Source organism: Nicotiana tabacum, chromosome 16 (assembly GCF_000715075.1).
Source record: "Nicotiana tabacum cultivar K326 chromosome 16, ASM71507v2, whole genome shotgun sequence".
In the NCBI taxonomy this organism is placed as follows: domain Eukaryota; kingdom Viridiplantae; phylum Streptophyta; class Magnoliopsida; order Solanales; family Solanaceae; genus Nicotiana; species Nicotiana tabacum.
The window spans coordinates 162,790,586-162,802,556 of NC_134095.1; the positions used below are offsets into that span (position 1 = coordinate 162,790,586).

At 43.1% G+C, this 11,971-nt stretch overlaps 2 protein-coding genes across 2 annotated transcripts; both read right to left on the reverse strand.

Annotated features, from left to right (window-relative positions):
* Positions 1-8,698: 8,698 nt before the first annotated feature.
* LOC142170495 (uncharacterized) lies at positions 8,699-9,352 on the reverse strand. The gene has a single exon (XM_075232421.1). The coding sequence runs from the start codon at positions 9,350-9,352 to the stop codon at positions 8,699-8,701; it is 654 nt and encodes a 217-aa protein (XP_075088522.1).
* Positions 9,353-9,467: 115 nt separating this feature from the next.
* LOC142170496 (uncharacterized) lies at positions 9,468-10,771 on the reverse strand. Its single transcript, XM_075232422.1, has 3 exons — positions 10,727-10,771; positions 9,764-10,234; positions 9,468-9,605 (listed from the first exon to the last, which is right to left on the reverse strand). The coding sequence occupies exons 1-3, from the start codon at positions 10,769-10,771 to the stop codon at positions 9,468-9,470; spliced, it is 654 nt and encodes a 217-aa protein (XP_075088523.1).
* Between the last annotated feature and the right edge of the window lie 1,200 nt (positions 10,772-11,971).

Sequence of the window (11,971 nt, forward strand, 5' to 3'; positions counted from 1 at the left end):
ACTTTAGCTTGAATCCGATGTGTTTTGGGTGATTTGATATTGTTTGAGGTGCTTTGAAGATTGGTACAAGTTTGAATAAGGTTTTAAGATATGTTGGTGCCATTGGTTGAGGTCCCGTGGGCCTCAGGTGAGTTTCGGGTGGTCATTCGGATTATTTTGAAGTTGAGAAGATTGCAGAAATTGCAGGTTCAGATGTTGCAGAAATTTGACCTTCGCGATCGCGAGGGGAGTCCTGCGATCGCGTAGAAGGTTTTGTGGAATCTGTCCAGTTTTTCTTCACGTTTGCAAATAGAGGCTCGTGATCACATAGTATGGGAAAGATGTTCATCGCGAACGCGGGAAGGTAGTCGCGTTAGCATAGAGTTAACTGGACCTGAGTCTTGGATGGATCTTTGTGCATCACGAATGCGGAGGTGTGTCCACGATTGCGTAGTATAAGTCAGCTGGGCATCACGTTCGCGTAGGTTGTATCGCGTTCGCGTAGAGTAAAATTGAGGAAGCTGAGTTTTGTGCTTCGCGATCGCGAAGGTTCTCCCGCGATCGCGATGAAGAAAATATGCCTAGGCAGAAATGTTTTTAAACTCGTCTTGTCCGCGAGGATTGGGTTTATTTCCTCCATAGTTGGCCATTTTAGGAGATTTTTGAAGGAGATTGAAGAGGGATTCAAGGGGAATCGTTGGGAGGTATGATTCTTGGACTAAAAACTCGATTATTATGTGAATTCTACCTAGAAAATCATGAAAGCTAAGCCTAAAACTGAAGAACTAGGGCTTGAGAAATTGAACTTTTGATTTGGGATTTGGAGGACCATTTGGGGTCGGATTTGAGAACTTTTGATATGTATGAACTCGTGGAGAGATAAGGAATCTATTGATGTGAAAATTTTTAACTTTCGAGAAGTGGGCCTGGGGTCGGATTTTGGTAATTTCGGGATTTGTGCCCTTTATTGATTGTTTTTTCTTGGGCTTTGTTCCCTTAGCATACTTTGACATCCTCGTTCTGACTTTGGATAGATTCAACGCGCGTGGAGGACAATTCGAGGGGCAAAGGCATCACGAGCTAGAGATTTAGCCGGTTCGAGGTGAGTAATAATTGTAAATGATGCTCTGAGGGTTTGAAACCCCGGATTGCACATCGTAGTGCTATATTGAGGTGAGACACACGCTTGATGATGAGTGTGGGGTCGTGTACTATTGGAGATTGTGACTTGGTCCGTCCCAGTTGATGATATTATTGCGTATTTGACTGAATCTTATGTGCTATCATCATGATTTGGGTTGAATGCCATATTTGGGCTTTGTGCAAACTATTTGAACCCTTCGAGGATTTTTATTACAAATTCCTCACTGTTTTGACTTTATACTTGAACTCAGTCATGTTATTTTCCACTGTTTTCATACTCAGCCATGTTTACTCAGTTTTAAGACTTAAATGATATTTTAAATGATGTTTGGGCTGAGAAACACTATTTTACTATTGCCCGAGGGGCTTGTGAGTATTTTTGACTGAGTTAGGTCGAGGGCCTAGTTGTGAGGAAACACTGATACTGATTTGAGGCCGAGGGCCTGAGATATATACGCCACGAGGTGGCTTGATTGATATGAGGCCGAAGGTCTAGATTTGATGCTACGAGATGGCTTGTTATTGCGCTTGGGCCGTAAGGGGCCCCTCCAGGAGTCTGCACACCTCCAGTGAGCGCGGGTACCCATTGTGATGTGAGATTGAGCCCGAGGGGCTAGTATTGTTCTGAGATGTTGTCCGATGGGCGGATTTGCTGATACTATGCCCGAGGGGTGAACTTCTATTTGTTTACTTTACCTTAATTACCTGTCAATTACTTGTTTACTTGTTGAAGGAGGATTTTACTTGACTTTTCACTGTTTTACTGCTTTTAAATGGTTTTACTGCCTCATATAGAATGCCTTGTGCCTTACGTGTTTTCTTACTTTCAGTCGTTGTTTACATTTGTTACTCATTGAGTTGGAGTACTCACTTTACTCCCTACACCTCTGTGTGTAGATTCAGGCGTAGCTGGTTCCGCTCCCGAGTGCTGATTCCTCCAGCTTCAGGCGAGCTTTCAGAGATTACGAGGTAGTTGTTGACGTCTGCAACCCCGTGTATCTACTTCTTTATCGCTTCTATTTCCTTTCAAATAGTTGTACAGTTGGATTTAGCGATATTGTATTATGACTTATAGATGCTCATGACTTGTGACACCCCGGTTAGGGCTGTATCGGTGGCACTTCCGCTTTTTATCGATATTTTCCGTTGTTTAGTATTATTAAATCATGTTTTAGAATGTTTTTATGTTATTTAACTACTTTAACAAGTGAATTGGATTTAATTGGCTAGCCTTGTCTTCACGAGAGGCGCAATCACGACCGGGTTCGGGGTTAGGGTCGTAACAAGTTGGTATCAGAGCCTAGGTTACTTAGGTCTCATGAGTCATGAGCAGGTTTAGTAGAGTCTCGCGGATCGGTACGGAGACGTCTGTATTTATCCTCGAGAGGCTGCAGAACCTTTAGGAAAAACTTCATATTCTTGAAATTCTTGTCGTGCGAACTTGTTGATCTGGGTACTAAATTTCTATTATTCTATTCTCTCACAGATGGTGAGGACACACACTACCGGACAGGGTGGACGACCACCAGTGCCACCAACTGTGGCCACGAGAGGCCGAGGACGCAATCGTGGTCGTGGTAGAGGCGGAGCAGCAAGGGCAGCACTTGTAGATCCACCAGTTGCCCCAGTTTAGGACCAGGTCCCAGCTATGGACGCTCCAGCAGCACCAGTTCCGGCACCAGCTATGCCCATCGTGATTCCGGGTCTTTAGGAGGCCTTGGCACAGATCTTATCAGTTTGCACTGGCTTGGCTCAGGCGGTTTCAGCCACTACAGTCGCAGCTACTTCACAAGCTGGGGGAGGCAATCAGACTCCCACCGCTCGCACACCTGAGCAGGTCGTGCAGGGACTTCAGATGTCGGGGGTGCATCTAGCCCAGCCGGTTGTAGCTGCTCAGGACTATGTGGTTCCTGTCATGCCAGAGGATGAGCAACATAGGTTGGAGAGATTTGGTAGATTGCAGCCTCCGACCTTCAGTGGCACAGAGGGCGAGGATGCCCAGGGCTTTTTGGATAAGTGTCAGAGGATGCTTCGTACTACAGGTATTCTGGAGACCAGCGGGGTCGCTTTTGCCACCTATCAGTTTTCAGGAGCTGCTTTCACCTGGTGGGAGGATTTTGAGAGGCGTAGGCCTATTGGTGCAGCACCCCTTTCCTGGCAGCAGTTTTCCGTTCTCTTCTTGGAGAAGTATGTGCCGCAGTCCCACAGAGAGGAGCTGCGTAGGTAGTTTGAGTGGTTGCGACAGGGGGAGATGACCATGTCGCAGTATGAGTTAAGGTTTTCTGAGTTGGGTTATCATTCCATCTGGTTGGTTCTAACAGATTGAGAGAGGATCAGGAGGTTTGTGATGGTCTTACTTATCAGCTCCGTATTCTTATGACCTGGGAGAGGGTATCTGGTGCTATGTTCGAGGAGGTTGTTGATATAACCCGTGATATTGAGTCGGTTCGCCATCAGGAGCAAGAGGAGAGGGAGGCCAAGAGGCCTCGAGGATCTGGTAGCTATAGTGGTGCTCCTTCGAGGGGCCAGTTTCAGCACGGCAGAGGCCGTTCATTCAGGTCTGCTCAGCCAGCTCGCCCAGGTTATCGTGGGGCATCTTCAGGTCATAGTTATCATGGATCTCAACAGGGCTAGTTATCACTCGACGCCCTTCCAGCTTAGAGTTCATCTCGTGCTCCATCAGCTCGGGGCTCTTCTATACCAAGTGCATCTGATAGTCACTCTGGTGCAAGGGGTTCCCTTCACTCCCCTTATCCAGCACTTGGGAGTTGTTATGAGTGTGACAAGATGGGCCACATATGGAGACAGTCTCCTCGTCGCGATGCTAGTTCATCCCAACAGAGGGGTCAGTCATCTGCTTCAGCGCCAGTCTCTTCACCACCACCCGCTCAACCAGCCAGGGGTAGAGGTCAGTCAGCCAGGGGTTGCCCCAGAGGGGGAGCTCGATCAGAGGGTAGTCAGGCCCATTTCTATGCACTCCCAAGCAGACCCGATGCTATTGCTTCAGATGCTGTCATTACAGTTATTGTTTCAGTCTGGCACAAAGATGCCTCTGTATTATTTGATCCCGGTTCCACCTTTTTTATGTGTCATCATACTTTGCTCGTTATTTGGGTATGCCCCATGAGTTTCTTGCTTTACCTGTTCATATATCTACCCTGGTGGGCGATACTGTGGTTGTAGATAGTTGTACCAATCATGTGTGGTGACTATTGGGGGTCTGGAGACCCGAGTGGATCTATTACTATTGAGCATGGTGGATTTTGATGTCATTTTGGGCATGGATTGGTTATCTCCGTGTCGTGATATTCTGGACTGTCATGTTAAGACAGTCACATTAGCTATGTCGGGTGTGCCACGGATCGGGTGGCGAGGTATGACTAATTAAGTCCCCAGTAGAGTGATCTTTTTCTTGAAGGCCCAACGTATAGTTGGGAAGGGTTGTCTTTCGTATCTAGCGTTTGTGAGGGATGTCGGAGCTGAGGCTCCCAGTATTGATTCAGTTCTAGTTGTGAGGAATTTTCCCGATGTGTTTCCTGCAGACCTTCCCAGCATGCCACCGGACAGGGATATTAATTTTGGTATTGACCTGGTGTTGGGCACTCTGCCCATTTCTATTCTGTCGTATCGTATAGCACCAGCGGAGTTGAAGGAATTGAAGGAGCAGCTCCAGGAACTCCTTGATAAGGGGTTCATTCGGCCTAGTGTGTCACCTTGGGGTGCGCCGATTCTGTTTGTGAAGAAGAAGGATGGATAATGAGAATGTGCATTGATTATAGGCAATTGAACAAGGTAACAATTAAGAACAAGTATCATTTGCCTCGCATTGATGATTTATTCGACTAGCTTCACGGAGCGAGGGCGTTCTCCAAGATTGATCTCCGTTCAAGTTATCACCAGCTGAAGATCAAGTACTCAGATATTCTTAAAACAGCATTCAGGACCTGATATGGTCATTATGATTTCTTGGTGATGTCTTTTGGGCTGACCAATGCCCCAGCAACGTTCATGTATTTAATGAACAACGTGTTTTGGCCTTATCTCGATTCATTCGTCATTGTCTTCATTGATGATATTCTGGTGTATTCACATAGTCAGGAGGAGCACTTGGAGCATTTGAGAGTTGTGTTGCAAAGATTGAGGGAGGAGAAGCTTTATGCAAAATTCTCCAAGTGTGAGTTTTGGCTCAGTTTAGTAGCTTTCTTAGGGCACGTGGTGTCCAGCGAGGGTATTCAGGTTGATCCGAAGAAGATAGAGTCAGTTTAGAGTTGGCCCAGACCGTCCTCCGCCACAGAGATTCACAACTTTCTTAGTTTGGAGGGCTATTATCGTCGGTTTGTTTAGGGATTCTCGTCTATCACATCGCCCTTGACTAAGTTGACTCAGAAGGGTGCTTCATTTATATGTTCAGATGAGTGTGAGGAGAACTTTCAGAAGCTCAAGACAGCTTTGACCATAGCTCCAGTGTTGGTTTTGCCATCAACTTCAGGTTCATATACCGTGTATTGTGATGCTTCGAGAGTTGGGATTGGTTGTGTGTTGATGCAGGAGAGTAGAGTTATTATTTATGCTTCTTGTCAATTGAAGCCCCATGAGAAGAACTACCCCGTTCATGATTTAGAGTTGGCTGCCATAGTTCATGCATTGAAGATTTGGAGGCATTACTTGTATGGCGTATCTTGTGAGGTGTTCACTGATCATCGCAGTCTTCAACATTTGTTCAAGCAAAAGGATCTTAATTTGAGGCAGCTGAGGTGGTTGGAGTTGCTTAAGGATTGTGATATCGCTATTTTATTCCATCCGGGAAAGGCCAATGTGGTGGCCTATGCTTTGAACCGCAAGGCAGGAAGTATGGGGAGTTTGGCATATATTCTAGTTGGGGAGAGACCTCTTGCAGTTGATGTTCAGGCCTTGGCCAATCGGTTCATGAGGTTAGATATTTCGGATCCCAGTCGGGTATTGGCTTGTATGGTTTCTCAGTCTTCCTTATATTATTATTTGGAGTCGCCACTTGGAATTGAGTTTTTTTTTTTCAATCCGCTAGGCAAGCGCCTAGGGCTAGTTTTTTATTAAAAATAGAAAAGAAAATACAATAATTAGGAAATTGTCATTGTCTTCCTTCAATGAAAGGAAATAGACTTTGCACTCTAATGTAACGTACTATCAAAATTGAGCATAATACTCAAATTGATATCACATTATGCCTACTAAAACTTTGTAGTTGTCAAAACAGCCCAAGTGAGTCCATGTCGACGTTGTATCTCCAGTCCAAAGCGTCCCAGTTCTAGAGTTAAATTTGATTTGCGTGAATAGCCCCTTTTCAGCAACTTCACGTCGACTCCACCAATTTGATAGCTCGGTACTGTTGCATACGGTACTGTAGCATACGACACTGTAGCATACATCACTATAGCATATGGTTACTGTAGCAAGCCGGTACTGTAGCACCTGATCATGTGATGTCCCCTTGAGATTCCCACACTATTGAGGGGGCCAAGGTCCTTGGCATTTGCACCCAAACTAATGCACATGCCTACAATGTGATTGTCTGCATTATCAACTTCATTGTTTGGTATTTGAACCCATGCTTCACATGCTTTTGCTCCTTTTGATACATGAGTTTGTATTTCCAAAAAATAACCAGCATCATGCTAATGTCTTGATGTCCTTTCCATGTGCTGCAAACTTTTCCATTGCATTTTCAAAAGAATAAACTACAGGCGTGCGTTGTATCCTGGAGAAAAGTGTTGTGCATAAATATGCATACACACTGCCAGCAGCTCGAATTAGGTGTTCGCACAACACCCAAAGTTACTAATCCATGTGTGCATGCCTACACTTTCTAGCTTTGTTCTTGTAAATTGCAGTCACGCTTCTAAGATTTTTGTTTGCATCGATGACTCTTTTTAAGCATTAGTCTTGTTAAGCGTTACATTTCTAAGCCTTTGTTTACCAGGTGTGGCATGATTCCTCTGTCCCCATATCTTAGTGCTTGTAGGTAGCGTGAATGAACATCCATCGTAAATTGCTCCTTTCGATTCTTACTCCAGTTGTTGTCCTTGCTTTCTCGACAGCGTTGCCATCCCAATGTACTAGCGCACGACTTTCTGCATCCATGCGTATGCCATGCGTGCCTCTCCAGAAGCGTGAGAAATCATGCTTGACCATATTCCAATTCATTGTCCAACTTTCGTTACACTGCCAGCGAGCAATTGCATGTCCTATTTTTTTGTTGTCGAATCCCCATGCGCATGCCTTCTTTCCTATGTGTATGCCAGCGTGCAATTCCTTTTGAAAACAGGTGTGTATCTCTGTTGAAATTTAAACTGTCCTCCCAACTGTTATAGCTCGTCGACCGAGTAATCTCCAGGACCCAAACATCTTGAAGCATTCATTCATATGGTAATGCTAGAAGCATGCGTGTATTCCATGTCTCTGATTACATCCAGTTTTGTTATCCCAATGCGCATGCCTTCATATTCTCTCAATCTGTTGGATGCGTGCTTACAAAAAAGCTCGAATTTTGCTTCTAACGATGACTCCTCGATCCCATGCATTTGTATTAAATTAAAACTCCAGTCGTGCCTGCCTTTGTCGTTCCTTTTGTCTTGATGGAAAACAAGACATTCCCAAATCATTGCCCATATATGCGTTTTAATTCTTGGCTTTCTGAAAGCATAGGATAATATACTCGCAATGGCACCTGCACGAGAGAAAAGATGGTTAGAAATACCAACCATTATATCCTCCTCCCTTAGGATTTGAATATATTGGTCGATTAAGTTGACATGGCTCCTGCTTTTCCTTTTCTCTTTGCTTCTTATCTCCTGTCCACCTTCACCCTTAGACTTGGACATTGCAGCTTATCTTCATTAACTAACCTCCTTCCTTGTGCATCTAGATGCCAGAATTGTTGGCATTCTATTTCTTCATGATCTAAAGCATAATTAGCCAAGTGATCTGCCAGCTTGTTGCCCTCCCTATGAATATGAGTAACTGTGTAATTGCCCCCATTCATTAGTTGCATCATTTCCTCTACCTGCTCAGATATGATCCATGGCGGTTTCTAGATCCCATCCATTATCTTTTTTAATAACATTGAGTCAGTTTGAAGCCATACATGAGAGTATTGATGAAATCTGCAGAACCTTAGTACTTCTACCATGGCTTTCGCTTCAGCTACTGTGTTTGTTGTCTCCTCAATCTCCTTCCCTACTGACTTGACTATGTGGCCATTTTCATTTCTTATACAAAAACCTATTGAGCTCCTGCCTGGATTTCCCCTCGATGCATCATCCGTATTAATATTAGTCATCCTGCACTTGGAAATTCCCACATGACTTTGGTAACCTTAAGTTTAGGAGTGAAATTTTCCATCATAGCTAATAGATCTTGCCATTTGTGAGGTACCATGTCCATCCCAGGCTTTCTCACTTTCACCAATGCTGGATATTTGATGAAACTTGATAAATCACCCTGCTAGTTGTCACAGCATCACCATACTTCATACTATTTCTTCTTTTCCAGAGTTCCCAGACTACACATGAGGGGAGTGCTTGCATTACTAGTTTGAGCCTTAAGCACACATTTGCAGTCCAACATTTTGTGATTGCTTGGTGCAATGTAATCCCTCCACAGCTATTCCTGCCCTCGATAGAAAATACTTCCAAGTTGTCCTTGCAGTTTCTGATCTAAAAAACAAGTGCTGAAGAGATTCCTCGTCAGGCTGTACACAACACCAATATTTTGATGGCATGCAGTAGCCTACCCTTTTCAAGAAATCATCTAAAGGTAGCTTTGTTTTCCACACTTTCCACATGAAAAATGCTATTTTAAAAGGCAGTCCCTTTACCCAAATCATCATATAAGCTGTTCTTGGTTCGTCTCTTCTTCTCGTATAATCCCATGCTGACTTAACACTGAAATATCCTCTTGTTTCCAGCATCCAACAAGGCATGTCAAGAACCTGCTGAGGTGAAGGTGGTTTGATTTTCTCCAGAATGTGTACTGCTAAGTCTTCAGGAAGCATTTCAAATAGCCTGTCCACATCCCACTCACCATCTAAGGTAACATCATGTACATTATGTACAGTTTCATTAATGCCAAAGTCCTGAGGAACTAAAAAATATAGTGCCCCAAGACCTGTCCAGTTTTCAAACCAAAATAGTGAGGATCCCCTTTTTGTTTGCCAAAAGATTTGATGTTCAATCAGATCTCTGCATTCCAACATTTTTCTCCAAATGTGAGACCCCCTTTTCCATGGAACAATTACATAATTCAATTTTTTTGCAGTATTTCTGACATACAAAAGAGCTCCATAGGCTTGGTTTTGGTATGAAATTTCACTACAACTTGCTGAATAATGCCTTTGCTACATCATGTAGTGACCTGAAACCTATTCCTCCTTCCTCAACTGGCATGCATAAGGTATTCCATGAAGCCCAATGCCTACTAGTTCCTCCTACAGAGCTGCTCCAGAAAAACTGAGCAAACAATTTGTGCAACCTATTTATCACATAATTTGGAGGGTTTACAGCTGATAATAGATGCATATGCATGCTTTGCAGTACATGGGATATGAGAATTGCCCTGCCCCTACTGATAATAACTTACCCCGCCATGATTGCAGTTTGTCCATTACCTTAGTAATTAGGGGCTGATAGTATTCCAGCTTTCTCCTTCCATAAAATATAGGACAACCTAGATATATGATAGGAAAATCATTCCTATGAATGCCTGTGATCCTTTCCACCTTGTTGACCACTTCCATGTCTGTTAAATTATGCAGGTACACAGCTGATTTGGTCTTGTTAACAAGTTGCCCAGATGCAACTTCATATGCATTCAGCACTTGCATAATCAGCATCAGAGATGTTTCATCTGAGGATGAGAAAATAATCATGTCATCTGTATACGCCAAATGATTGATCTTTGGACTCCACTTTGGCATCCCAAATCCACAAAAATACAGGTTAGTATGTAGTGCATTGAGACCCCTAGATAATGCTTCTGCTGCCAAGATAAACAAAGTTGGAGATACAAGATCACCTTGTTTTACTCCCCTTGAGGACTTAAAGAACCCATGAGCTTGACCATTGATTAGAATAGAATACTAATTGTTTGAAACTAATCCAAAGACAATCCCTATCAACCTTTCTGTGAATCCCATCTTTCTCAGTACCTTGGTTAGGAATAGCCAAGATGATCTATCATAAGCTTTTGGTCATATCTAGCTTTAGGATGACATTAGGTCCAGCCTTAGTTCTAAGCCTAATGTCAGTCACTATCTCCTGAGTTAGAAGGATGTTTTCTACAATATTCCTGCCCTTAACAAAACCTGACTGTTCCTCCGATATCAGACTTGGGAGAAATTTCACTAGCCTTTCATGTACCACCCTCGATATAACCTTATTTGAAAAGTTACTGAGGCTTATTGGTCTTAAATCAGAAAAAGTGGTAACTTCTTTTTTCTTTGGTAGTAGAACTAGGTTGGTGTGTGTTACACACTTGGGTAGCTCATGACCATTGAAAAAAGCCCTCACCATGTCGTACAGGTCATCCCCAATTATGTCCCAACAAGAATGATAGAATTTGCCTGTCATACCATCTGGCCCCCAGCACTATCACCATTAAGTCCGAGTACTGCCATTTTAACCTCCTATTTTGTTGGCTGCTTAATCAATTCTGCATTCTGCTCAGTGTTAGTCAGATTAGGAACATGCTCTACGATATCAAATGATGAAGGAGTAGCTGCTTCTGTGAACTGTTCCTCGTAAAATTTGATAGCCTCTTCTGCAATTTCTTGTTCTTCTTCAATCCAGGTTCCTCCACTATTTTGAATTCTGTTAAGCTGAAGTCTCTTCCTCCTACCTCTCACTTGTGCATGGAAGAACTTAGTGTTCCTATCCCCTTCCTTGAACCAAGTCATGCCTGCCTTTTGTTGCCAATATTTCTCCTCTAGTGCAAGACATTTGATCAATTCTGCCTGAACCTTTTGTAGCCTTTCCCTGTTCATCCCTGTATGATTTGCTTCAAATTCTGCTTTATGAACCATCACTACCTCCTCCATGCTTGCTATCTTTTGGAAAATATCTCCAAATATAGCCTTACTCCACAATGAAAGGGCCTTCTTTAATTTTTTTAACTTGTGATTAAAAATAATATAAGGATTTGCACTGAAATCAGCTGTCCAATTCTCTTTCACCACATCTTTAAAAGTCGCATGTTCCACCCAAAAATTCAAGAACTTAAAAGGGTTTTTATTAGTGGAGTCTCAATATCACACTTCAGATACATTGGACTATGATCAGAGCCAGTCTTTGACAAATGTTGCACCTCTATTCCTGGAAATGTTTGTTGGAACTCAACATTGGCCAAGCATCTATCTAGCCTTTTGGATATACAGTCTTCCTCTGCTCTCCCATTCAACCATGTAAATATGCTGCCTTTAAATCCAAGGTTGAAGAGATTGCAAGTGTTGACGCAGTGTCGAAAATCATCAATTTCATTCAAAGACACAGGTAACCCACCAAACTTCTCTTCTTCGTCCCATATTACATTGAAATCACCTCTTACAAGCCATGGTGCATCCATATCCCTTGCCATTGCATATAATGAATCCCATAATTCTATCTTCTCAATTGCATCACATTTAGTGTATATCAATGTTAGGACAAACTCCACATGCGATTCAGTATGAAACAATCGTAGTGTTAATTGTTGCACCATATTGTACATAACAGTCACCTCAAATACCTCATCTATGAAAGCCCAGATCTTGTTGGAAACATTTGAAATTGCCTGTGCAAGTCCTATCTTGTTTCTGTACCTTTCCAGTTTTTTGCTTGTT